Here is a 27243-nt window from a genome sequence, read left to right on the forward strand (position 1 = left end):
TGCTCACAGTGGGGTTTTTTTTACACAAATTCTTTAAGATTAGTAGGTCATGGAAAGCTAAAAAGAGAGCATTTGAAGCATCCTTGTGAATCTAAGCTTAAGTGCCTTGGAAGATATTTACAACTGCTAGCAAGAGTTTTGTCACTAAGAAAAAAATGGCAGATATTTGAATCTTTGTGAGCAAACTTGGTAGAAACTTACCTCAAAAGTGGTCAAATTATTGATATAGGGTAGATTAATACACTTTCCTTACTTCTATTAATTGAAAGTGTTATAAATGTATTTCACTTTCCTTCCCCTTTTCATCTATATATTACTTTGCGTTTGGGATTTTAATGAGGAGAAGCGTAAGGGACGAGAAACCTTACGCTTTCGTTTCAGTTTCAATCAAAAATTGCAAGTTTCCTTAATTTTGCGCTTGTCTTTAACAGTTCTCTGTACCAAAGTTGCTACCTTTGTAGCTGGTGAGTGACCTACTTCAGTGAGTCAGTTGGTGTATCACCTAGAAAAAGGGTCAGTTTCCCTTTGACTACATGGTCAGCTCAGGGACAGTACGAGTACACAGTTGCGTCAGGAAAATATAACCTGGAAAGAAATTCGGAGGAACCTTTGAGTTATTGTGTTACAGTGTGGTCTGCACAGCACACACAACCGCAGGATGGCACATCACTTCTACCTTCCCCTGCTGCAGCCCTGGAGTTCAGGCTGTGTTATTCCCCTGGGTATACATAGACACGATGACTAAGAGTCCTTGAGACTGGTGACCTTCCTCCTTTACTCTCCCTTTCTTTCTCAAAGTGAATCTTGGAGTTGAGCCAGGCGTTTGCTCTGATGCCCAACACAGAATAACAGCAATACAATACAGTGCTGCTGGCACCCCGGATGAAGGAGGACAGAAAGAAAAGAAAAGAGAGAATCAGGGACTCTCCACCTCCAGGGAGGGGAAAACAGAACAATGAGGACAGCAGATGTATATCACAGCTTTCCGCTTTCACTTTCACTATGTTTGCCAAAGGCAAACAAGTGGGTCGTTTGGAAAGATAACAGGAGCAGTCAGTGGCAGATGCTCCTGTGTTATTCACCAAAAAAAAAAGAAAAAAAATACAGTTTGAAGTTGTTTAAAGGGATATTTTTAAGAGTTACATGGGGAGTTATTTAACGCTCCTGTTATGTTCGTTTCTGAGGTACAGCAATAATGTTCGTGGGTCAATTTGACCCGATGAGTGTTTAATCATGCAATAGTGTCAGAAACCAAAAAATTCCTCCAAAACATTTTTCTATATGACTACTAACTCCAATGATAACCATTTCAATGAATGTTTGTGCAATGATGTTTTTTATTTCTCACAAATAAAGGATCAATGACGACAACTTACTCATTTACTCATTTGGACATAAAAATGGAATTAATTTTTTTTTTATGTCCACTTAAAAAAACCTACAAACAAAATATCAATAATTTCATTGAAATTGATCTTTTGTAAAACAAAAATAAAAATAAATAAAAATTTATATTACATTTCTAATTCCCCTCCAACGCTTTATGAACACCTGCTTTCTCACTGTTTTCTAGTGAAGTAAAGAGAATAGTGAGAAAGTGGGAGACACTGGACATTGTTTTATCAACTTTAACAAGAAAATGTAGGAGCTTCTTAAAGAGCCAGAGGCCAATTTCAAGCCGTCAAATTGCAAAGTCAAATTTCTCATTACAGCTAAATTTGATGCACACCGCATGATGAGGAAACCAGGAGAAAACACACTCATGCTCTGTTGTCACCTTACAGACCAAATTATACACGACAACACTCCTGTAACGCTTCTAATCTCTATCATATTTATCTGATTTAGGGTATTTGAAGTTGGCTGAAATGTAAGTTAGCAAACAGTGACTTAGCAACAAAGTCTTTAATGGCTCAAGCCGTTGCCCTCTTTGGTGTAGCATTGGAATGAAAGTAGTTATTTAGGTAGTGAAACATTTATTGTATTCTTATAGGAAAAGCACAAAACCAATCGCACAAAACTATGTAAGCAATATTTGTCTCGAGACTATATGACATTTCTATGTCCAATCAATGTAAAAGGTTATAATAAAATGACACCTAACAATAAAAAGTCTGGAGATTCTGTGTTACTGATGACCGGAGCTACATTTTATGAAGGAAAGCGATAAAAAAAAAAAAACACATGGCTCACTGTGGTCTCAGAGGGTAACTTATGTGCTGGCAGTCGTGCTGGTGGTTGGGATAAGGGTAGGTGTGTTTAAACTGCTGTGCATATTTCTTTCCACCACACTGCCATGGATGGTCATCTTGACTGCAATGTTGTCATTGTCTGAACCACGGGGTTTCCTCGGTTATGTCCAGGAAACAGCAAAGCGGTGTTTTCTTAAGTGTGTGATTTCAGGCATCAGACCTCAAAGGAAATTTTCGATGTTGAAACGACAAGCATTCCTGACTTTATCCAAAAAGAAAAAATGTTTTTTTTTTTTTAATTGTGAACTCTTCATGCAACCTTTAAGTGGAATTACACAATTTAACTTCAAATCAAATCTCTGTTAGTGTGGTCCATATTCAATAGTGATTTGATAATGACATTAAGAAATGAGGAAGAGAAGTTGACTCAGTTGTGTTTCAGAGTTTATTTTTAGACTTCAGCTGACAATAACAGTAGGTTAATTCCCTGGCGGCTCGTCGAAAGTGTTCGAATTCTTGTAACTGAAACCTCATGTCGAAAAAATCGACATGCCATAAACTATTGATGAAAGTGAAGAAGACGGACAGGAACTGGTTTTACCCATTGTCGCTAAAACAGTAGTCACAAGTCACTGTGGTTGTGGTTGCTTTCCGTAGTTCAAGTAAAAATAAATTCTCATGCAAACCATACCGCTGAGTTCACAGGGGAGTTTTTTTTTAAATTTTTTTTAATTTTTTGTTCTTTATCAGAGCATCAGCTTGTATTAATACTTTTTGAACTGACGTTTATCGGAAACTTCAATACACAGTTTACAACTGTGGGACATTTTCAGCTTGTCTCAACTTCTCAGTGCAACAAACACACTTTTGACATCTTTTTTTATTTTATATTTTTTTGTACATGATTAGCTCAGTTTAGGTGTATGTTTCTGCATCTTTACTAGACATGCCAATTAATGCACAGGTTGTTGTGTATACTCTCTGAAATATTGTTTATAATGCATTTTGCTTCAGTGAGAACATTTGCTTGAATCGTGTTTATGTTTTGCAGATGCAGCATCCAAAAGGAAGGGTCAGCAGATATTGTAAATTTCATATGGAAATTGATGCATCTGCATGATCCTAAAACAGACACAGCGATGACGAGGGCACCACATGACGAGTGAAGAATGAACTAAAAATATTCTTAAAATCAAAACATGGAAACAAAGCAATTGTGTTTTGAGGAAAGCAGCAGGTACTGCAGGGCAGCAAGCCATGCAGGCAAATACAAGGACACAGAGTTATTGCAGCAATGTTTTGACTTCAGCAAATTGCCAAATGGTTGCACATTAGTTGCTTTCATTTAGAAAAAACACGGGCACCTCAACTTGCATCTTATTAACGTCCCCATCAAACATTTTACTATTGAAGACAAATGATGAAACTTAAAATTTCGCAGCTTATAAGCACATTTTTGTTGTACAATCAATAATTTACTTAGATGGGAACTATTGAAACTACTTTGAATAATTAACTGCGCTTACTATAATGCTTGACATCCGTTAGATAGTATGTGTGGTAGAACTGAAACGATTGTGTGTATGAAGTGCCTTGAGGCTATATTTGTTGCGAACTGGCTATAAATAAATAAACTGAAGTGAAATTGAAATGAACTATAAGTGCATACCACATTCATTATGTTGCGACAGACTGGCGACCTGTCCAGGGTGAACCCCGCCTCTCGCCCGGAACGTAGCTGGAGATAGACACCAGCAACCCTCCCAACCCCATTAGGGACAAGGATGAACAGAAAATGGATGGATGGATGGATGGATGGATGGACATTCATTATGTGACTAATAAATTGGCGCTTTTGGCTTGGGTGCTGGAAATCATTTATCAGAGCAATCTGATTTTCTAAGCCTCCTATCTGGATCTTGGCAGTAACACATATGAAGTCTGAATTTCTACTGGAAACTTTGCTGCATGAAACTAAATCAAAGTTGCAGCTACAATCTATTTTTAGGATTTGATATGCTATCTACCTACATACGTAGCTATGGAACATGTCTATTTGTGAGCATGTACATTGTGTATTTAAATGCATAAAATGGGGAGACATCTGTTTTTGGCTTTTCTTGATGTTGGTCAACAGAAGAAATGAAATGGCAAATTCAACCCTTTTTCAAATTCTCCAATCGCCACAATGATGGAAATGACAAAGTGTTGATAAATGACACTAAGTAACAATATAAAGCACACTTCTTTATCTTTCTGCTTTGACTGGATAACAAACAACCTTTGTTGATATTAAAAGCACACTATATTGGCTTTGATTCAAAGTAGGAAAAAGGGTTGAATCCTGTTGGACATGTTGAAATGAGTTAAGTATCCAAGATCAAGTTTATGTAATTATTGACTCATGTTAAGAAAAATGGTGGACACAGTTTAAAAAAAAAAAAAAAAAAAATGGCTCAGATGAGCTAATGGGGGCTGACGTGTTACGTTTAAAGATTTCAGTTCTGCGTTCGCTTTCCATCGACGGAAATCTCTGACATGCAGAAGAATGCCATTTGAGGTTCTCCCCCTCAGGTGACACAAACCTAGACTGAAGAAAATAGGCTTTGTGGTAAAGAGTGGGAGGGAGATGATATTTTGATTTTCAAAGGGGATTTCAAACTACTTTATAACACATGTTGACATTTGCCACAGCAGGGGAACTAAGATTGCTGTGTCTGTGATGGAATCACAGTGAAAATGCCCGCCTTTAAAATTATATTTATACAAAACAATTGTTAAATATTAAAGTCACTGTGTGTGCTTGCAGCTCTTAGATCGTGTCTGTGTTCGGGAATCCCCGTTAAAGTTATGTTTCACCTCTGACCCCTGCTTTGTCCCCACATCAGTTTAGCCAAAGAATGGGAGTCCAAAGAGAGGTTGAGACTCTTGAAAGCCACTGAGAGGAGGGGACTTTGAGGAGAGGTTCGGGGGAAGGGGAGCAGAAAAATCGGGCAGGTGTTTGGTTGAAAAGTGGGTAAGAACTACTGTGGTGCATATGTATATTTTTGTATGGGTGTATATTTGAATGTGTGGTTGGAAAGCGATGAAACCAGACCAGCGTGATGGAAAGTCAAGCCAACAGCTAAGACAAACACAAGGGGGGGCAGAGTGAAGAGAGTTGAGGACGAGGGGGAGAGGAGGGATTACAGTGCAGGAGTGTTTTGTGTCAGGTTTACATCGGCTGTCATTAGGATGCTGATATTGACCAGCATTGACAGAGGTAGGGATCTGTTTACGCTAGAGTCCATTATCAAGTTTGCACAGCGGGGAATGCGTCCATATTTTGCCCTCCAGAACCCTCCCCCCCTCTTTTCCCCGTCATCCAGAAGAGGACAAAACCTGGTCTGGAATCCGGATAAAGACGGTCTGTGGATTTCACAGGGATCTTTCACACACTCAGAAAACAGTGCGCTGTGTGTTTTCTTCATTATCATAATTGAGAGTGACTGGTAGGACCGTGGACTGGGAGGTGTTCAGCTCTCCCCCATCCAAGTAATCCTCATTTGCCAAATGAATAATTGAGAGGAGAGGCGTATTGGGCTCTGCTCCAGACTCCTGAGGGGCAGATGGGGTCAAACACGGTAGATGAAGGCTGAGGGGTAAATGTGAAGCAAATTATGTATGTAGCTCTACCCAAGAGAAATGATCCCAAATAGCCAAAAAAAACAAAAAAACAGAGGAGATCAAGCCCACTGATACTTGCTTCAAAGAGACACTGTTCAAAGTTGTTCAGCAGTATAGAATATTTCAAGAATTCACCAGTATAGAATGAAATCAAAACATCTCATGTGTGAACACCATCAGAAACAACTTACAGTAACTATGTTCTAGCCTTCAGCTTTATCTGTACTCAGTGGACATAATATTTGCAATTAGCAATACAAGCTAATAGCATTTTACAACCCGATAGCAAAAGCATTTTATACACTTAGGGACAATTGTATATGCATGCTTGTGGTTGGATTATTGGGAGGGTCTCGTTTCTATTTCCAGAGGTCATGTGGTGAGAGCTGAGGTACTTCCTGGACAGGTTGTCAGCCACCTGAGCGAAATACAAACTCCCATAAGTGCAAATTCAGGGTGTGCCACTGCTGCTGTCAGCCATATTGAATTTGGAGATTGGGGTTGGTGAGAAACAACCATTTTCCATCTTTAATTCTGAATTCAGTGGGCTGTTCCTGTTAATTTTCCCAACTTTAATTTTTGTACAATGTTTTACTTCATGACATGTGAACAACTTTTCCTAGTCTTTACTATTTGTTAAGACCTCAGTTTGGAAAAATTGTTGCTTAAATATGTCATTAGGGCTTTCCAAGTCTAAAACAATGCCCAGCTCTTCCAGACTGCATGAGTTACGAACAAATTCTGTGGTATTTAAAGCTGTGTGCTTTTTTTCCAGTTATTTAGACAACTGCTGAGTGGTGCCTCTCAGACAATAACAAGAATTGCAGGAAAAACAAAAAAAATACAACAACAGGATAAATTTCCCTTGGTGGTGAATATATGTTTCCAGTGGAGATTGTGGTCTGGAACCAGACGCCTCTCAAATGTTTTACTCAGTAAAAAAAAGTCTTCACATCCTGCTGTCATGCATAACATTTTTAAATATAAATGCACAATCGCTTATTGTGTCACTTCTGTGAAAATGTGTATTTGTAGACCTGACTCCTGAGACATTTCTTGGGCTCTCAGAAGACCCCTACTGGTTTTGGGACATGGGGGCTAAGGTAATGATTAGCTTGCTTATGTGTAGGGCTGGCTGCGCCTGTTTTGTTTGGCATACTTATAAAAGAGTGGAGCACGATAATACCACGAGGCGGACAAGCTATTGTCCTCTTGTCTGTTTTGCTCTGCCTCCAAATGCTGTGTTGTTTCAGTGAGTATTTGGCTGGAGCTGAGCTGAAGAGGAGAGGTTACTCAGAGTCATTGGAATCCCCGCACAATAGACACAGACCCCCCTCTTCTGCCTGGAACTCCAGGTTGTGAACCCCACTGCAAGAGCTCCGGCTACGTCCTCCATCATTCATCCACCCACCAGGCTTTAGGCTCTCCCTCCAACACAGGAGCTCTCAGTGCTGCTAAATGGCTCCCTTAAGAAGTAGCATAAACACCACCGTTCAGTCCAAGGCCACGGTTTACTCTGGAATGCACCACATCACAACTCCTGGTAGAAAGCACTTTATCGTCTATCTCTCCCTCCTCTCTCTCTGTTCCCTCCCCTCGGAATAAACGCGTTGCCATGCCATCGGCAGTCAGTGCAGTGGTTAAAACGCGCTCGTTCTCCTGGATTTTAGTGCGTGATGTGTTCAGTCAGCAACGTCGGACTGCGCGTGCTGAGCTGAACGAAGCGGCGTCTTCGTTGTCCTTGTCCCCCGGGACCCCACTCCTGCACTCCCGCTGCGGACCGAGACTTCCACCGGGCGGCCGAGAGACCGAAGCGACAGCACACCTGGAAAATAGATGGAGGGACCTGAGCCGCAGCTGTCGCCGCAGTCCACCTTTCTCCCGTGGTCCGAGGGGGGAGGGCGCTTGTAAGCTCGTCTGAGTCGGGGTTTGGGAATGCCTTTCCGGGATTAGAAGGTTAGTGTGTGAAAGACAATGTCCCGCGGCTGGCTCGGGCAGTCCCGGCTATTGTTGGCGCGGCGGCGGACGCACAGAGCTCAGTGTCACCCGGTCCGCCCCCACCTCCACCTCCACCTCCAGTAGCAGTTCAGGCTCTCGCGTCTCGGGCGTCCCGGAGTGTGAAGGATGACTTCCTGGCAACGCAGCCGTCCTCTCCGTGTCCTCCTGCTCTGCTGCGTGGCGTTTGTTGTCTGCGCAGAAGCCTCCAGCGGCGGTGAGTCGAGGCTCATTAAGAGCCAATTACATAATATCACAGCAATTAGTGCTGTCATCTCAAATATTCGCTGCACAGCGTCAATTCTGGACGCAGTCTGTCATCTCTGTAGGGGAGTGATAAAACGTTCACACTTCTTAAAGATGTGAATTAAACACATTTCAATTCAATTCCATTCAATTTTGTATGTCAACAGATACAAGCTAAAGGTACTTTACACTATTTCTCATTTCTATGTTGCTTTAGGGGATCCAATTCAGCTAAAGTTAAGTTCTTACCAATACCGATAGTGCAATCTCAGAGTCAAGTTAATTTCCCGTTACATTCAGTGCTATGTGATCTTAAATATTGTCCAGTACAATCAGATTCAGTTGCTTAAATAATGTCATTTGGTGAAAAGTTGCCCACGGAAATCTGAATCAGAACATACAAACTTAATACTGAAATACAGCAAAAATATGAAAAAAGATATCTGCATTAAACAGAGAACCCTTAAAATGTGTAAAGAAGGAGTACAAGTTAGCAAAAATTAAGCTGCTGCAATCACAATCAAGTCGAACTTAAGTAAAAACTCAACCGAGTCTCCTTTACTGCTGAGCAAGCGTGTGGTGACAGTGGAAAGGAAGAAGCTCCTTTTAAAGGGAAGAAGCATCCTGCAGAGTCGGACTCAAAATCAGCAGCCTTCTGCCCTGACTGAGTGACTGGGTGTTGAGTGGAGACAACAAACACAGCAAAAGACAAACTCTCAGCAGTACCAACTCTGCGTTGTGTCTGTGTTGAACAGAAAGAGAGGACATAGAGACCGTTCACATTAGTTCCATCAGAAGCTTTATGTACTGGAGAGAAACACAGATAAGCGGAGTAAAGCCGAGGCAGAAGTTCTATATAAGGTCAACATAGTTAATGGAAGCTTTAGCCCCTTCAATGGCTCTATAGAGATATGATAAGAGAAAATCTTCCGTGAAAAGAAAAACAACTGCGAGAGGACGTAAAGATAATGTCAGCCAATAGGATGAGAAACTCCAGCAATTCATTTCTGAATGGACTGGGCCAAGTCTGTCTAAATAAATTAAATGTACTGGTTTGAGTGTAAAAAAAAAAATACTTCAAAATAGGTGACATGTACACTGCTGGATGATTAAACTGAACAAGGACAGTGTCTTGTCAAAGCTTAGTACAGTTCATTTCAGTTCTGACCAGGTCAAAATCCACACACTCCCAGGACAAAACAAAACAAAAAAAAAACACCTGGACATAAGTAGAAAAAAAAATGGGTGGGTGAGATTTGTGAATGGACTGTTTATCAGACAAAATCGCTTGGCCTCAATAGACATATTTCGCCTGCTCACAGGCATCTGACTCTCAGCTGCAACAATCACAATAGCTTGAGGTGTGCAAACAAAAGTATGCCAAAAATGTAGGTCGTTATAGTTGCTAAAATAAAATAAAAGCAACTTTCAAATTAGACTTAAAAGAAGTGAATCAGCCAGGAAACGCCTGATGTGCTTCCCTTCGCCAGCCATCAGTTTGGATGAACAGTTAAATCATTGAGGGGGGTTTAATTGCGGTCAAAGTGCCTAATTGGGTCAGAGCCTGTTAATGGGTCTGCTAGTGATGCTCGGACCCACATTCTTTCTCTGTCCCACATTACGGCTCTGTAACTAACAGAAATGGCTCTGGGAAATTGGATTTTAGTCTGTAAATTAATAAATCATTAACCCCTCCTACAGGAATGATGAGGTGAATGATGTGCCTTTCATCACTTTCTATTCCAACATGCCTGTTTTCTTTCTTTTTCCTTTCTTTCTTGAAAATACTGTCTAAAGCTACTTTGTGTGAGTGTGTGGGAACCACTCCAACAACTCCGGCACCTGTTCCCACACTGCTGTACACTTGCTAATTTGAGCTGAATGGCTCGGCTCGAGATGCCGAATGCTTCTTCCCTCATCATGAGTGGATTTTGAGATCCTTAACGTCTGCGCAGATTTCGCCGCATGACTAATGAGTATTGACTCACACGTTTCCTTCATATGCTAATCGCACATTCTTCCCTGCTCCTTTTTGTTTCCGTCTATCCGCAGGAGCCAGAGCGTGTTGGTCGCCCAGCGTCACCTCTTGCGCAGATTGCCTACAACGTGGACCACAATGTGCTTGGTGTTTCCAGGAGGTGGGAATGTGTACACAAGTGTGTGTGTGTGTGTGTGCGCTCTTGTCCGTAACAGACAAAACAGAAATAAAGCAAACAGTGGGAACGTGGCAGCTTTTCAGCAGCATTCCTTCAGATGACACGCACCAAAGCTCTCGTGGCATTCGCAAATGAGAATATAATGTGTATGTTTGAGCCCAAAGCGGTCTGCGTTGTGTGACCTGTGTGAACATTATATCGGAGACGGAGCCACACTCTGTCCGTGTGTTTAGTCTCCGTGCTCACGCATATCGCCGCATCTCCCCCTCTGTTTGTCTCTATCTGTCTTTTTCTGTCTCCCTGTCTTGTCTTTCTTGTAAAGAGCCCACCCCTGGATCAGCTTTGAGAAAATTCCAAAGCCTCCCAGTGCCACACCAGTTGCCACACGTACACACACACACGCACACATGCAGTGGCATCACAGTAGAAGTATAATGTCAACAAGAGTGCGTTCGGGCGCTCCCATGCCAAATTTCTCCTGAATTCATGTTGTTGGGCCGAGTGCCTTCAAACATCACCTCCCAAACCTCCTACAAGCTCACACAGCTCGCCCTCGGACAAGCACTGAAAACAAAGCGCTGGCGGCTTTTATGTAAATCCAAATGTGTGTTTATGTAAGCAGTTGCAACCTTCGCCCAGAGAGGAAAGTCCCAGGAAGTCCGTCAGAAACGTCTAGGTATTAAAGAGCTGGTCAGTGATGGCTAAAAATAAACAGAAGTCAGTCTGGCTTCCAGGTTCAGCTCATGGTCATGGAGGTAGAAAGAGTCTCAACTCTTGTTGCAGACTGTCAGACGCTTTGCTCCGATGGGTTTTTCTGTCTTGCATTAGTAGAAAACCCCCAGTAATTAAGCCGCTCCACTACACGCCTGCACAATCTTGTTGGTCTCGTCACACGCTTGAAATCAGACCCATGGGAGGTTAATAACTCACTGTGAACACACACACACACACACACACACACACAGCAGTGAGGTTTTACAACTGTGCTGCCACTGTTCTGCATTTCCATGCCTCAGTCAAAAAGTACGAAACATTAGTAATCCGTTCCAAAGCTATGAGTCGTGACACTGTTGGGCTGTTTAGTCAAGTCACCTAACAATTAACCTTTTTACTCAGCGTTTAGGTGTTTTCTCACCCTTTTTTTTCTTCCAAAAGCTTAAATAATTGTTTTATCCTTATGGAGACATGAGAAATTACATATTAACTGGCAGGACTTGAAGAGGGGCAATTTAAGGGCTTAAATAATACGTGGTCTGTGGTTTTCATGTCTAGTCTCTCTGTCTCAAATCAAAACAAACTGAATAAAACGGCTCAAAATAGAAAATGAAACTAAGGTAAGTGATAGTAAAAGAGGTTTCAGTTTTGCCATCACCAACACACCTTGCAAAGTTAAAGTGAAACCACATCCTGTTAACGGTGTGTTCGTGTGCCACTACTGCTATGAATGGGCGAGGAGTGAAACTGAGGAAAGACTGACAAAGAACATGAAAACTTTTCCACCTCACTATGACAGCTTTTACTCCCGCTTAGTCAGATTAGCCCCACTAGGATGTAGTTCAGTCAGTCCTGTCTTCCAGCTTTGCATGTATCCATTGTCATGGATTATGTTTCTAGGGAAACCCAAACATAAATCATAAATGTCTGCAGCAATACGCTCCTGCTCATTAAAGGAGATAACAAGGCGTTCTTTGTTCTGAAAGATCTTTGCTTTTTGGCTTAGCTTGTTCTCCATCGACACATGCAGTATTTGCACATTGAAAAGTCATAATGGATAAAAACTGAAACTTTTTAAAATCTTTGCACACATTTGGCACCTAGGACTACCTGCACGGGGCTGAGCAGAGCCGTCGCTGCGATCTGCCGGACAACCTTCGCAGGAGAGGCTGCAGGCCTGAGTTCACAGAGCGGTCGGACGTCAAAGTGGAGGTCGATGCCACGCTGAACGGCACACAAGTGTCCCCACGGGAAATCAGCATCACCCTCCGGCCAGGTGCACAAGCTGAGCCTCGGGATTTTGTGTCTCGCTTAAACCGAAGTCACTTCACGGTTTTCTCACCGTTTGTTGCGTGTCTGTGTGTGTCCAGGTTCAGAGGCCAGTTTCGTTGTTGCCGTGAAACAACTGGAGCGCTATCCTGTAGATCTCTACTACCTGGTGGACGTATCAGCCTCCATGCAGGAAAACCTTGATCATGTAGGCTTGGGGACTGTCAGTCATTGTTTTATCGCTGCCCTTGTGTGGGGGAAAAAAAGCGATTAATCACTAAGATTTTGATTTCAAAACTGAGTTTACACAAATTCCCTGAAAAAAAAAAAAGAGGAACTAGGGGGGGAAAAAATATAGTTTTACTTCTTGTTCTAGCTTTTCCTTCCTCTTTGTCTACTTCATTTTTCTCTATTATTCTTTTTGATCCAATAATGTCTCCTTCCTTATTCGCTTACGCTCTTTTCCTTCATCTTTTCTGACCTTCAGCTCAAGACAGTGGGCGTCGCACTGTCCCTCCGGATGACGCAACACACGTCAGACCTTTGGCTAGGTTTTGGCTCATTTGTCGACAAACCTGTCTCCCCTTTCATCAGTGTCCATCCCTCCAAAATCGACAACCCCTGCAGGTACAGAGGAGAGTGTGTCATTTGTCTTATCTAGTAATGTCTGACTTCAAAATTTGCCTCATAGCACTCATATTTTTATGATACAAGGAGAGTCATGCAAGGAATTTAGCTATTAATTCCTTGCACCAAATCTAGAGGTGCTCAAAATATTAATTTTTTTATTATTATTGCAGCAGCGTAATCTCTCTCTGAAATATTTTTGAAAAAGCACGCCTTTATTTGAGTACATTCGTTCAGTGGGAAAAGCATGAAGAGTTTGTGAAAGAGGCCAAATTCTCCTAATGAACTCAGTTCTCTGATTGAGTTCAAATAAATTCAATATTTTATTATGTTCTCAAGTAAATGTCAAATTGAAAATGTCATGTCAAGGCACTGTACTAGAAAAGACACCTCCAAATTATGAATAGTTTTACTGATCATCCCAACAAAATCATATTCAAACTAACCAAATCAAATCATATAGACACGTTGGATCCAATGTCCCTGTTTTAATTAACTGATTAGGTTTTATTGATGGACACTATATTCCTAAAAGTTGTAAATAAAATCTTCTCTCACTGAGTTTTTTGTTTTTTTGTTGTTGCTGGGTTTTTTTTGCCAGTGATTACCAGATCCGCTGTCGTCCGGCCCACGGCTTCCACCACGTCCTCAGCATGACCGGCAACATCAGCGAGTTCACGCGAGTGATGAAGCGCCAGCGCATCTCCGCGAACGTGGACACGCCGGAGGGAGGACTGGACGCCATGCTGCAGGCCGCTGTCTGCCAGGTGAGTAACGCATTGAGCCACCCGTCCGACGCTGAGAGTGGCATTTGTGCTGGAACAATTGGAAGCATTCTGACTCAGCGCTGCGTGTCGCTGCAGGAATCCCGTTTAAGTAATGACACCACTGCACACAGTCACCGAGGCTCGCAAAACGACTGCAGGGGGGCTTTGAGTCACATCATGTGAATAGGGGCAGCAGATTTCAGTCACCTCTGTGGTGGTCACGTTCAGAAATAGACTCTCCATTACATCATGCATGCTATAAACTCAGTGAGTTTCCCTAAATACACAAACGTGCACACATGGTCCCATTTTCTCACACTGTCTCTGATGATTCACAGACATGAAGAAGGAGCCACTCTGACTGATAAAGGGGGGAATTTCTGCTGCTTTTGCTTAAATTTGGCATTGCGGCGAGGCCCGATCATTGAGGAAACTAATGCAGTTCAGATGCATAAACTGCTTCAATATGCATTTTTTGTCCTCAACCGCACTTGTAAATCCTTAAAATAAGAAGCCTGCAGAGTTTTCCACATCAGTTGCTGTGACTGTATCGATAAGGAGTGATTTAAGAGTTTTTAAGAATGGGGGAATTTTTGAAACGGCTTTCCAGAAACAGAGCTGACGTAGATTTCTGGCGGTGTTTGTCATAAAGCAATCACGTTTCCAACAAAAAAGTTGGGGTGCAGCGTGTCATAGCTTCCATACAGTCATGTATATGAGTTATCTCTCATCCAATGCAGAGATTGCTGGCCGTGTGACTAAAGATGACCTCTTTTTCTTGTTCTTTGGCAGCGTGCTGTTGGTTGGCGGCCAGAGGCAAAGCGCCTCTTGCTCCTGATGACAGACCAGCCGTCTCACCTCGCCCTGGACAGCAGGCTGGCTGGGATCGTAACGCCGCACGACGGCCGGTGTCACCTGGACAACAACGTTTACGCCGGAAGCACAAAGATGGTGGGGACGTCATTTTTTGAAATCTGCAAATCTGTAAATCTGAATCTTTGATTACGCTTTGCTTCACCAGGATCACGGGTAAACTCCATGCAAACATCTCCTTCACAGGACCATCCCAGTTTAGGTCTACTTTCTGACAAGCTGCTGGAAAACCATATCTACCCCATCTTTGCTGTGGAGAAGATGCAGTACCAGTGGTATGAGGTAATGAATGAATCGATACCATTTACTTGTTTTTATTTCGATACAGAAACTTAAGAAAAAAATTGCATGTATGCATAATGAAGCGCCTTATCTGATTCAGACTATAAGACTCGGATAAGAAATTACTTCCAGCTATGTTTCCTTCTTCAGGAGTTGGTGAAGCTGCTGCCTGGATCAATCCTGGGAAAGTTGGGCCTCTTTCAGGCACCGAACCTTATAGATCTGGTGGTAGATGCGTACAAGGTAAAATCATCCACCTGCGCTTCCTCTTTAAAAATCCCTTTCTTCTTTCATTCATTAAAGGAAGGTGTGAGTGCCATTGAGAATCGCAAGAGCTTCACATTAGAAAAGCTTTTGTGATGCCTGTATTGTTTCCATCAACTCACATTTCAGAACGTGGGAAATCCGATAAAGGGAGAAGTTTGTGGTTTTGTCTGGGCAGGTGAAACGGAAAGTAAAATAAAACAATAAAAAGACATAAGAAGAAGAGGTTAAAACATGGTTGACGGCGTGTGCGTGTGAGAGTCTGTTGGTGTGTGTGAGACTAGGAGGTTCAACTGCCAGCAGCCTCTGGGCTACAAGCTCGCCTGCGGCAAAGCAGGGCATTGTTTGCTCCGAGAATCTGTCGAATCCACAGATCTGGGTGTTCTGTGATGCATTCAGGCACACACAGGCACGCACACGCAAGCAGCGATGCCTGAACAGAAGCTTCCATTATAAAAGCTATCAGATCCCTACGGAAACCATGTGTCCTAATCTCGGACAGACACAAAGATGCTATTTTTAGCCCCACCTTCTTGTCCTCAGAAGTCTTTTAATGAGGCGGAAAGCAAGGAAGGAAAAAATAAAAGGAAATAAGGAAGCTTTCACAGTTTGTTTCTTTTATCTCAGCCTTGGTTTAAATCATCAAATTAACTTTGATTGACCTTAACCTAATGCTGCTGGTTCATCTGTTTTTGTTCTCCACAGAAACTGTTGTCTGAGGTGGCGGTGTCAGCGTCAGTGGAGGACAAGGCAGTCAGCAGGTACTGGGTGTCTGTTTCTCCTCTTTGTCCCCGCGGATCCACTGCCAAGGACCAGAGCTGCTCAGGGGTGCAGCCAGGCCAGACGGTAAACACACACACACACACACAAAAAAAAAAAACGAGCCATTGTCGTCGACTTAAAGAAAAAATTCTAAAAAGAGCCATCCGGAGTGCATGAGACATATCGGATTACTTTAGCGCATACAAACACATCACTGAGAGCTTTACGCGACAGAAGAGATTTGGTGAATAATCCGAATTGAGCGGATTATAGTATGTATTTAACAGGAAAACATTCCCATGTGATTCCATGACCTTTTCCTTTCATAACCCTTACCTTGCTCAATATGAGAGCATTAATGTTGGCAGGTAGAGCATTTATTTATTTAGGAACAGACTCCTCTGGTTACCGGTTCCAACACCTACTCAGAAAGCTCCCTTCAGTACTCTACTACAGTAGCTTTTTGCTGCAGTAGTTTTGAATGCTACTGTCAGAAGAAAAAAAAAAACTAATTTGTGTGTCCACTGAGAAATCTTCTGTTCTTCTACTTGCTTCTACTTGCTCCCTAGGATTTGTTCCCACCAAAAGATTTGGTGTTCTCTGTCTAACACTGAGGTGCTTACTCACTGCCACATAATTACTCCTTTGTGCACAAATTAATGCCCAGCATTTTCATCCATGGGCGGATTACGCTGTATTACGGAAAGTACCGAAATTTACCAGAAGGTTGATAAAAATCCAGAGAGGTCGACTGCAGATTCAAATCTTTATTAGTTGGGTTTTATTAAAGACTTCCAGTCAGTGAAGCATTGGTTGTACTCTGCTAAACATCCCATATTCAGAATTATCTTCAGCCAAAATCAACAAGGGAAAGTTTTGTGCTGTCCCGAATCAGCTTTTATATAAGCTTCCTTTGTTAACTGAACATTATACCTGGTTCTAGACTGTAAAAACACAAAAGGGTTTGAGAATTTCCATTTCATTGCATAATTATTCCAGGCTTACAGTGAAACTGAATTGGTGTATAGATTCAAATAAGCATCAGCAGACAGCATTCCACATGTTCCCAATCGGAGCGCTAAGATGTTTATCCAGTATATCCTTCAACAAAACAACTTTATTCACAAAGATATTAAAGTTAGAAGTTCCAAAATGCATCGTTATGTATTATATTTTGTTACATTGTTCAGAACTGTGTTGTATTACACCTACATAATATTGTGTCCCATCACATCATACCATATAGCATCATATCTTCATATTTTTATATGTCACAGTGTTTTATCACTTGTGCTGTATCTAGTGGGAGCTGCACAGTGGTGCAGGTGTTAACACTGATGTATTGCCTAAAGACGATCCAGCAGCATTAATCTGTCCCATGCAGGCATCTTTTGCCCAAACTATTTGTGGAACACGCAGCTTATAAAATATAATCTGCATCAGCTTTTCTGCTCCTTCAGAGCACCAAGACATAAAACAGTGTGCTGTCATAAAAGTGAAATTATTTGGTATTCCCACAGCTCAATGTCTGCTTTTCTAAAGTAAATTTTAAATCTGTATTTTATTATTTCAATTTTCTGTTCTTTTAATGTTCCAAGTAGTTGATAAGTAAAGTCCCCTGTCATTGCATTTAAGCATCTCTCTTGCCACAGTGAGCACAGATATTTTTGCTTGCCAGTTTGCACCTGCTTTTCAGACATGCTAAAATTAGGTGCAGAAGCAGCATTCACAGTTTTGTTTATTTATTGTACGTGCTATTCTTCTCATTTTTGCCGACGCAGTCCTGTTTGCGTGTCGTTTACAGATTTGGCTCGTGCGCTCTTTCAACCTTTAGAAATTCTTAGTCAAATTTCATGTATCCTCTGAATCATCAGCAGCCCGCAGATCAATCTGTGCTTCTTCTCCTGCTCTGCGGTTTGTAAGTAAACTTACAGGGCGCACAGACCTTTGTTTATGATGCCTCTCTTAAAGTACTCCCACGCTCTATATTCCTTCTGCCTTTCAGAGTATTGAAAAACATACATAAATCAACTCCATTAGTGAGCAATCAGTCACTTAAAGTTTGTTCAAAAGGTGTTGAGCCAGCAAATAGTAAATTGAGGGATGTTACTTTTTTCTGCAGGTCTACTTTAATATCACCGTTGGCCAACACTCCTGTACTGATGATGGCGAAGATGAAGATGTGAGAATGTTGGTGCGTCCGGTGGGCTACAATGAGTCCACAGTGATCAGTATCCACTCTAAATGTCAGTGCAAATGTGGACCAACAGGCCTCTGCGATGGCAACGAGCAGTCACCCTGCAGGGGAAGCCGCCACGGTGTCAGTCAAGAGCAGAGGCCAGATCACGGACATCTGAAAGACTCGAGCTCAGATCCAAATAGAAATTGCAAAGCAGATGGGTCAAATGTGAACTGCAGCGGCAGGGGAGTGTGCGAGTGCGGAAAATGTGTGTGTGAGCAAAGCAGGCTTGGGACGGTATACGGAAAATACTGTGAAATGGATGACTTCTCCTGCCCATATGAGAAGGGACAGCTGTGTGGAGGTGAGGTTGAAAAACAGTTCATTTCATTTCCAGTCGAATCACAAATACTTTAAGATGAGGCACTCCTCCTTTAAGGCCTCTGAGTTCTTATTGAGACTCTTTTTTTTTTTTTCTTTCAATTTCAGGCCGAGGCGTGTGTGTGTCAGGCGAGTGTGTGTGCGAGGTCGGCTGGACAGGTGACAGTTGCAGCTGTCCCACCTCCAAAACCAGCTGTCAATCTGCAGACGGCTTGCTTTGCAGTGGCTGTGGAAAGTGTGTGTGTGGCAAGTGTGTGTGTACTGATCCCCAACGATCTGGAGACTTCTGTGAGAGATGTCCTACCTGCCAAGTCATCCGAAAATCCTCCTGGTATTTAGTCAGTTACTGCCTACATCCTAAATGCTGAAAAATAAACTCCTCTAGCATTTTGTTTTTTCAAACAGTTTTAGCATTGACTTGGAGATTTGTTTTGTCTGTTTTCAAAGTTTGTTTCTCTTTCTCTTAGTACGAATGTGAACTGCCATCATTCTCGAGGTCTCTCCCAGAAAGAGGCAGAGCTATGCAACACCACCTGCGCTCTTCACGTCGGCTCCAAAACAGATTTTTCAGGTACAGCAAGCAGAAACTCGGTATGTGGAGAAATGTTTAATTCCTACAGGCTAACAAAAATGAACATATTTTAAGTTGAGATCAGTACCCATCGTTTTATTTAAAGGTGCAGCTCAGCACAGCAAAGACAACTTATAATTTCCCCTCATATTTCCATAAGTAGCTACACTAACCTAAGATGGGCTAAAAGAAGAAATGAGTGCAACACAATATTTGTGTTGCAAAGTTATGACAAAACTCAGATAACTGTGGATCGGGTAGTTGTTGCTCTGTACACATTGGGACATTTTATTTATTTATTTATTTTTTTAAGCTAGAAAGCTGCAGTTTCAAGTTACAGTGTCAGCAGAACAATCCCCAAACTCTGAGGACTTCATGGACTTAAAGCTATTTAGTGTTCACCTCACGTGTTGTGCTTATTGGCTTTTCTGAACACACAGCTCAGTGGAACGATGTTCTGAGTTTGACCTGGAAAGAGCAGCATTGTTTTGTGTGCACACATTTCAAAAGATTTCCCATCTAACTGACCTTCCTCCTGATATTAGAAACAACAACAGATGCCATACGGTAGTGCGTCTAAAGCTATTGAAAGAAAGTCACAAAATTTGCACAAAGCTTCTGGACATACATGGAACATAAAAAAATAAAAATAAAGAAACTGTGACTAACAATAAGCTATCATGCTGGAATTGAATCGAAGATAATGCTGGTGAGAAAAAGTATAATTCTTTGTATCAATTTCCCAAACCAAAATCGATGACTGTTTATTGATTTTGGTTTGGGAACCAAAATCAATTTCTTCTGTGTCTCCTTGGACACAGAAGAAAGAGTTCTGCTGCAGACTTAATAAGTAAGGATTTTATAGGCGTTGTATTAAAGATCTGACGTAAACAAGAAGCATGGATTGCAAAAATCGTTACACCAACTTTCCCTAAAATGAAAAAAGCGAGAGCAAAAATCCTTCCAGCGACATGACCCGAATCCGGAGGGAATAACTGTTCAAAAACACAATGCCTCGGGACAGAAACATTTATGAACAAAAGTTTATGAAGAGAACGAATCAAAACTAACATCACCGAGTCACTCCGACATCCTCCCACCATGAGCAGCGCAATCCTAGAGGCGCAGTCTTACTGGAGCAACTCTGGCTGCCCTTCGCACTCGGAAGGATTTTAACGCAATTTGGAAAATAACGTAGAATCCAACTTTCTACAATGAAAAATATCTCTCCCAAGTGAGAAACATTCAAGGCAGCTGCCAGTCTCTCCAGAGGTGGATAGCCGTGCGAGTTCATCCAGAGGTCGAACAGTGGAATGCAAATAGACGTTACAAAAGAGCTACGTGTCGGAGTCTCCCTGCTGCAGATTGGACATGAAATCCCAAACTGTACAGATGTTTGAGAGGTTTTACAGAAGAAAACAACCAGCCGCACAGTTTAGGTTTTCCATTTGCTTCTACGCCAGTTCTTCACATGGACAACACCAAATTAGAGAATTTTGGCCTCAACACATGGTAGTCATCTCAGCACAAATGTGTGACATCAGCTGCCAAGCACGGTGGTGGAAGAATGATAGTTTGGGGCTTGCTTTGGTGCAGCGTGACCTAGATCATTTCAGATATACTCAGACTAATTTAAATGTTGCAAATGGAAATTTGCAACTCTGAATTACATTTGGATTCAATTCGATTCAAAAATATGTCAATGATCCCAAGGTGATAATTAAAGATCGTTACCCATCATGTCTCCATTTATCACGCAAAGGCGTGTCACAATAATCAGTAAATCAACTAATCATAAATTAAAACAAGCTCAATAATTTCTATTGGCATGATTTTTTGTTTCATTAAGAATTAATCATTCTTGCCTTAAAGACATCAACTTTAAGGGATCGTTAAAATATCTCTTTGGGACACTTTAATGTATCCCAACTGTCTTTATTTAGTACCTCATCTAACATGGGGCACTGAAATTTTAAAATGAATGAATGCTAAGTTAAGCTGCATTTGCTTAAGAGGAGCTATTATCAGTATTTCCAGTATTATGAAGATAGTGAACTCTATTGCTTATTTAGTTTTTCACAACTGTTGTCTTTTTCCATGTTACTAGCAGCATTTTTATATACCAAGACTTTCAAATTGACTTCAGGTTTGTTCTTGGTCAGAGTCTTTAACATGTCTGAGATTTGAATTTGCTCGGTAATGACAGCTGTCAGTATCAGTTTCAGATCAACTCGCGCTCCGGTCAGGCTCAGCTTCACATTAGCAAAAGACCAGAACAATGTAAACACACACACACGCACACACGCACACATGCTTTCCTGCGAGGTCACTTCCGTTGCTACCACGGCTGCTTCAGTACACCCTGGTGGTTTGGAGTCAGCAGGTTGGCTGTCAGTGCTACAGCTGTATTTTACATTTTCTTTCAGTTTCCAGCTCACTCCGTTAGTTTCTCACGCACAAACACACACCTAATCTGACCGGCGTGCGCGCACACACGATGTTGCACATCTAAGTGTTACAGTTCATCCCCGCCTTCCACATTTTTGGAACAGGACTGTTCATTGTGCGCCCTCCTCCCCACCTCCAATCTTTTTCACCAGCCCGACGGGACACTTTCTTCCCGTTCACACCCACTGCTCCCCGGGTGCAGCAGGAGCCAGGTCTCTATGGAAACACAGTTACAAAATGTCAGAGCGCTCTTTGGACTCTTTGTTTGGAGCGATCAGCTCGTCATCCGCACATGCTCCCCAGCAGACACACAGCCAGCTAAAGCAGCACTGGCACAGCTGCCTCTGACTGAGCACTGTGTGAGAGTGTGTGTGTGTGAGTGTGTGTGGTTTTAGTTGTATATGTGTGTGTTTAGTGTATCCCTTTAGGATTTATTTCAGTTATTTGAAAGCTCACAAAAATGTACTAATTTAAATTCAATGGTCCCACTAATTATTCATTTGTCTACATAAAATGTATGATCCAGATATATATATATATATATATATATATATATAGAGGCGCTCTGGGATATTTATGTTGCATCTTATCAGGATAAGATCAATATAATCCATGTTCTTCCGATACTTTTTCACACTCTCTTATAAAAATAATGCTGTTGCCTACCAGACTCAGTTTTAACTTCGGCTCTAGATAATTGGTGAGTTGTTAGACTTTCACAGCTAAGAACACTGAACCAGTTGTCTAGCATGGTGGTGGCAGATCATGCTTTGGGTCTGCTGAGCTACGCATTTAAAAGGCCTTATGGAAAAGTCTGGAATAGAAAGCGGTTCAGAAACAGTGTCTTCTTTGGGATAAAAGGCATGGGCTTTTTAAAGCAATGAAGAGGAAGACGAAAATTTAACATAGCAAAATACGTTCTCTTGAAGTAGATATTTAAGCACTAAATCACTCTTGGACTAATCACTTGTAGTTGTTATGGAGCAGAGAGGTTGTAAAGCAACTGAAGCTATTTTCAAATATAGCTTTTCTCAGAAGTATAATGAGGAATTTCTAACCTTATAGATATTCTGAATCAAGCAAGTTATGTAGCCATAAACCACAATGCTGTCTGAAGTTTGAATACTCTCAGTAGTTTGAATGTCATATTGGTTTTGGGTTCAGTTTCAATGGGTTTTAAAAGCAACTGGTCCTAAGTTTAAATTTCAGAGGTATTCCTTTATCCAAACAAGTTTAAAAGTATATATGCAGGCTCAAATGTATGCCTCTAATATTTGGAGAAATGCCCCCACAAGAAAGTTTTGGGAAAACCCTGCACCATTTCTCATTGCCCATACATTTGGAAAAGCGGTTAGGTCTGAACTATTCCAGTACTGTTATTTAGAGTTGCATTTTGCTTTCTCTATTCAAAAACTAGTTTTGATGTGTATTTGGGGTCATTTTCTGGCTGAACACAGTGTTAAAATTGACCGGATGTTTCCTTTTTGGATCAGTGAAAAAAATCCAGCAGTGATTCAACCATGTGCACACTATCCTTGTTTGTAAAGTTAATCAAAAAGAGTACATCATTAAAAGGTCAAACTCGCTGAAATTCATTTCCAGAAATTGTAAGTCTGTTTATACAGTGTATGCGTTTATAGGCCATTGATGAAGGCATTTCATTTCCATCTTTCTGCTAGTGCTCCATCTTCACAGTGGAGCCGTTTGAATGTTAACGTGCTGCCGTGTCCCTCCACAGAGCGAGTCAGCAATGGGCGGCTGGTTGGAACTTTCCTGTGTGTGTGCGCCCTGACGGTGCTGTGTGGGCTCGTGGTGGTGGCCGTGTCTCGGTTGCTGCTTCAGAGGAGAGTCATGCCACGGGGGGGCGCTGGTGCAGATTTAGGCTACCATTGCACTGGAAAGGTTAGTCCTCGACTGTCATCTCATGAGCGCCGCAGGATTTTAATTGAGGGGAAGCCCTATGTCCCTTGAGACCCGAGAGTCGCAAGGGAGTCCTTCGACCCAGAGAAAATGTATGTTAACGAGTTTTTCTCTACTGTAGACTGAGAAATTTGAGTCTGCCCTGTGGGGTACAGCTGTTTTTAACATTTCCTCCCAACTCCCTGCTCAACATGTAAAGTTCCCGGATTTTTGACCTTACACTGACATACAGCACCTTTGAGGAGCAAGGGTTTGAAGAAATATGGAGATGCAGAAGAGATGTGTTGTCAGGATGTATGGGCTTAAATTGCTCAGCCTGGCTCAAGGGAGATTTGATTCACCATGTTTGTACCTCATAACGAAACTGCAAAACAGCTTAATGGAACTCTCTGCTTTGGCCCTTTTATGCATACACTTGTTTTGGTCATATTTGAAACCTCAATTTGTTATTTTAATGTTCAGTTGCTCTCAAGGGGAGTTTAATTCACAGGAGTGATGGTGTGTTAAGATTTACTCACTTCTGTATTTTATAATACAGAAAATTGATATTCTGAAAGTTGCTCAAGTCCCCCTCAATGAGGCTGCTGTCGAGTAGACAGGGAATCTACATCTCATGTTTTTGTAATTTAAAAAAAAAAAAAAAAAAAAAACATACAACAAAGCCTCTACAAAATCTTGAAACATGAAGTTAAAAAGGTTGTTTCATTATTTGCTCCGTTTTGCATAACTCTTTGAGAGCAGTGCAACACTGGATGACAGATATTTGCATGCACCGTGTAAAAAAAAAATTAAAAAAAAATGCTTGTGAAGATTCAACGCTTAAACCAGATCTGTACCGACATGGGCTGACTCTCCACTCAACTTCAAAAGCAACATTAAAAACTCAGATTACAGTAGAAAAAAACTACAGAGACGACATCTACATTTTTGTGATCGGATGAAGCTAAAATTGAAGTGTTACATTTAAAGGGAAAATGGGGGATAAAACATGATGTCAGCTGTGGGTGTGGGAGAATTGGGTCGTGTGAGTGTTTTGCTGCAGGAGGGACTGGTGATGGAGAAGCACCATCAACAAATGACATTTGGTGGAATTGTTAAAGCAAAATCTCAAGACATCAACCAGGAAGTGAAAACGTGGGCACAGATATGTCTTCGAAGAGGACGAGCACACTGCCAAGTGAATTACAAAGCATCTCAAGAGCAACTCAGTTTTAGAGTTGTCGTCACAAATCCCTGATCTTTATATTTGTTGAAGGATTTGTGTGAACATAGTGGTCTACAAACTTGACTCTGCTGTACCACTTCTGACATGAGGAATGGGGCAACATTCCAACTATTGTGAGAAGTTAATAGAAAAAAAACTGCCCAAAGTGTTTGACCCAAGCTATGTAGTTTAAAAAAAGCTATTCTACCAAATACTGAGTATGTTTTTGCAATCCTGTCAGACCTAAAACAGGAAAGCTTTATTTTAATTTAAAATCAGTGAGGAAAAAAAAACAGGTTCTGTTTTCTAATGGAGTGTGTTGAAACATTTGATTACAACTGTATATTTTTACCAGGTATCTGTATCTCTTAGTATTCTATATACAATATAATACATTTAATTAAAAAGTTCAGATTTTAGTACATTTTTATGCTGGAATGGCTCAGTTGAGGTCCATTTGTGGTAGAACTGATGTTTACAGATGACCTTCATTCAATCTGACTGACCAGGAACAATTTTGTACAACAGAGCGGTCAAAGCAAATCTTGATGTCTTGATGATTAAAGCTGGTAGAGACATTAATGTGATGCTCAGGCTGTATATGGTGCAACTATAAAAAGGAGCTAAATACCAAAAACAATATTCTATTATTTCCAAAATGAAAATGTTTAAGGTTCACCAATACCTTTAGAAGGCACTGATTGTTTTTGCTGGGATGTGGGACTTTAGCTAACTGTGTGTTTCTGTCATCTGCCAGGATCGCTCATATATTCCTACAACCAATGAGAAAACAGTGACCTACAGGAGGGACTGTCCGCCTGACCAACCTGTGGAGATGCACATCCAGGTTCCCAAGATGCCTCTTGATGATCACTGGCAGTTCTAACCAGGGCACAAATGTTGAAGTCTGAAGGAATGAGTGAAAGACAGAAAGAAGAAGAGCTGGACTAGAAACGTCTTTTCTGCTCCCTACACTCCCAGACATCAAGAAAACTGGATTTGAAGGACAACATGATGCTGAACTTGACTCCAACATCTCAGTGGAATTAGACTCTTTGAAATGAACTAACCAAACCATGGGAGGCTTTTTGACTACAGTGGCCAGTATCTTTTGAATCAAGATGAAACAAAGTCGCCCACCTCTTCTTCCTCTGCAGCAGAAAGAGGCCACAGGGTAAAGAGGAATTTGTGAAGGTTCCTCTTTTCTTAGATATGCAGAGCAACTTATCTATCGTATGGATGAGTGTGAGAGTGTCTGTGTGTGTTGTGCCTCTGGTTGCGTTTGTGCTCTCTATTTATGATTTTAAAATGTGACACTACATGTTTGAAGTTCATATTTGTTTTAGAAGGCAACGTTCCACCTCCACCGTCTCACCGTCTTTGTCTGCCCCCATGTGGTCAACTCCATGTACTACAACCTGTCTAAAAACAGTCGACCTCAGCTGCATTATCTGTTCTACCAGTGACTGTCTGCTTTTATTAACCCTTTTTTTAGTCATGTGTAAAGGATGATTAATTTTGTTCTGTGTGTTGACCTGCTCTTCACAGGATACATTTGCACTAGAAAGCTGCATTATACTACTGAAAACCGTGGGCACTCTGGGACAGGGGAGCTGTGAACTTTGGGCATTAGAGGTCGTCTTTGTGCGTTCAAAGCTGATGTAACAAATTCACCCCCAACACTGGAACAAGAATGGCTAAGATTCCTATTTAAACTGTGTTTATAATCACAAAACAAAGCAGTTATTTATAGCGATGTAACATCGGACACTTGAGCACGTGAGCTCTGCATCACAGCCATACTTTCCTGCTCTTGCTGAAGATCTATTTTCCAAAACCTCTGGACAACTTGAGGCTTTAAGGTACGAATGGGCTCAGATGGCACTGAGGACAGCAGTGTAACCTTTATGCACTAGAAGAGATTACCTGAGACTTTTGCTTTCATTCCTACTCAAATTTCTAATTTTTCAAGTAGTTTTTTTTTGTTTTTTGTACTGTTTTACTTTTTCTGAATGTTTAAAACACTAATAGCTATTTATTTTTGATCAAGTTACAGGAGATCTCCTATAACTCATAATAGTGCTTCACAATAAGACGGATACTGTAGTTTTTTAAGTGAACTGTGGAAGGTTTCAGCAATAAGTAGCATTATTAATAATCTCATCTAGTATGGTACTGAGTTTTTACGTGAAAACAGCACTTTTTGTTGGTAGATTTGTTCTAAGTTATTGTGTGTGACCGTTTGTATCACAATAAAATGTGCAAGATTTTGTTTAGTTATTACTTGAGTTATCGTATGTGTATGAAACAACACGGCCTTATAAAAATAAGTCTTTACCGTTCAAATATCTGAATGAAAAAAAATAATAATAATGACCATCTTTTGACTTTAACGTTAGCATCCAAATCCAAAGAAGTTTCGGTTAAAGTAGGTGTTTGATTATTGCAAAAATGAGTAGTTCTATTTGTTTTTCAAAATAAAACATGTCTGTTGAATTAACTCGTTCAAATTCCTTGTGAGAGGTGCAGGACACAACTGGAATCTTTTTATAGTCTTTATGAAGCAAAAGATTTGTATAAAAACTGTGTGGCCTATTATTATTAATATTTTCTTCAAGACCTGCAAGGTAACAATAGTTCCAATTATAGAGAACAATGTGTCTTACCATCCAGACTTTGAATGGCCTCTGAACACTGATGTATCAGAAACTATTAGAGGATGTCAAC

At 41.2% G+C, this 27243-nt stretch overlaps 1 protein-coding gene across 1 annotated transcript; it reads left to right on the forward strand.

The window, feature by feature from the left end:
• The first annotated feature begins 2661 nt into the window (after positions 1-2661).
• itgb8 (integrin, beta 8) lies at positions 2662-27012 on the forward strand. Its single transcript, XM_044138300.1, has 15 exons — positions 2662-8070; positions 10152-10237; positions 12074-12245; positions 12340-12446; positions 12726-12865; positions 13467-13632; positions 14425-14583; positions 14692-14787; positions 14938-15030; positions 15757-15897; positions 17936-18356; positions 18482-18704; positions 18841-18944; positions 23131-23294; positions 25274-27012. The coding sequence occupies exons 1-15, from the start codon at positions 7983-7985 to the stop codon at positions 25400-25402; spliced, it is 2289 nt and encodes a 762-aa protein (XP_043994235.1). The 5' UTR covers positions 2662-7982; the 3' UTR covers positions 25403-27012.
• The last annotated feature ends 231 nt before the right edge of the window (positions 27013-27243 follow it).

The sequence above is a fragment of the Gambusia affinis genome, linkage group LG14 (assembly GCF_019740435.1).
Source record: "Gambusia affinis linkage group LG14, SWU_Gaff_1.0, whole genome shotgun sequence".
Lineage (NCBI taxonomy): Eukaryota > Metazoa > Chordata > Actinopteri > Cyprinodontiformes > Poeciliidae > Gambusia > Gambusia affinis.

Coding starts and splice junctions, on each gene's coding strand:
- itgb8 (XM_044138300.1), top strand. CDS start 7,983: ATGACTTCCTGGCAACGCAGCCGTCCTCTCCGTGTCCTCCTGCTCTGC. Junction 8,071..10,151: donor CGCAGAAGCCTCCAGCGGCG/GTGAGTCGAGGC, acceptor GTCTATCCGCAG/GAGCCAGAGCGTGTTGGTCG. Junction 18,945..23,130: donor CTCCAAAACAGATTTTTCAG/GTACAGCAAGCA, acceptor GTCCCTCCACAG/AGCGAGTCAGCAATGGGCGG.